Source organism: Phytophthora parasitica (assembly GCF_000247585.1).
Source record: "Phytophthora parasitica INRA-310 unplaced genomic scaffold supercont2.16, whole genome shotgun sequence".
NCBI lineage: Eukaryota > Oomycota > Peronosporomycetes > Peronosporales > Peronosporaceae > Phytophthora > Phytophthora nicotianae.
This window is the reverse complement of record NW_008649002.1, coordinates 877,124-877,634: the sequence shown is the minus strand read 5'-3', so window position 1 is coordinate 877,634 and position 511 is coordinate 877,124. Positions and strand designations below refer to the sequence as shown.

Below are 511 nucleotides of genomic sequence, written 5' to 3'. Positions count from 1 at the left end.
TGTTACTCTCGGATGATCACCTTGTTGCCACGTCCCATGCGTATTTGTGGTCAAGTGCATCCTGCATTCGATACGACTTGTCTAAGTATGCCAATCGACCCTGAACCAGCTGAACCACTTCGTGGATATTGTCGATCACCATATCGTTTTGCTTGTTCTGGGTCTTCCCTACATGAGCCGAATAGTCTTGACCAAGCAACCGTGCCTGCTCCCAGAAGCACGGAACGAAAAATTTGCTAGGATCTGGGATGATCTCAATTAGTGCAGTGCGAGGCTGAGCGAAACGGGAGTTGTAGAATGCTGCCCCGTGTGGACCGATCATCATTTTTACGCGGTCACGCATGAAGGTCGCAACGTCTTCAAGCCCGCTGAACTCGTCGTGTCGGAAGTACTGCAGCTTTTCAGGCCTTCCCGTAGCGTTCAGCATCGCAGAGATGGCATCAAACACCTCCGGCTCATTCAAAATTTGCCTCCCACCGTTAAATGCTTTACCACCGTTCGATCGCGAGAG

The 511-nt window shown here is 50.9% G+C and overlaps 1 protein-coding gene across 1 annotated transcript; it reads right to left on the bottom strand.

Moving 5' to 3' along the window:
• Positions 1-16: 16 nt before the first annotated feature.
• PPTG_08936 (hypothetical protein) lies at positions 17-427 on the bottom strand (the record flags this gene model as incomplete). The annotated part of the gene is made up of 1 exon (XM_008903684.1): positions 17-427. The coding sequence occupies one exon, from the start codon at positions 425-427 to the stop codon at positions 17-19; it is 411 nt and encodes a 136-aa protein (XP_008901932.1).
• Between the last annotated feature and the right edge of the window lie 84 nt (positions 428-511).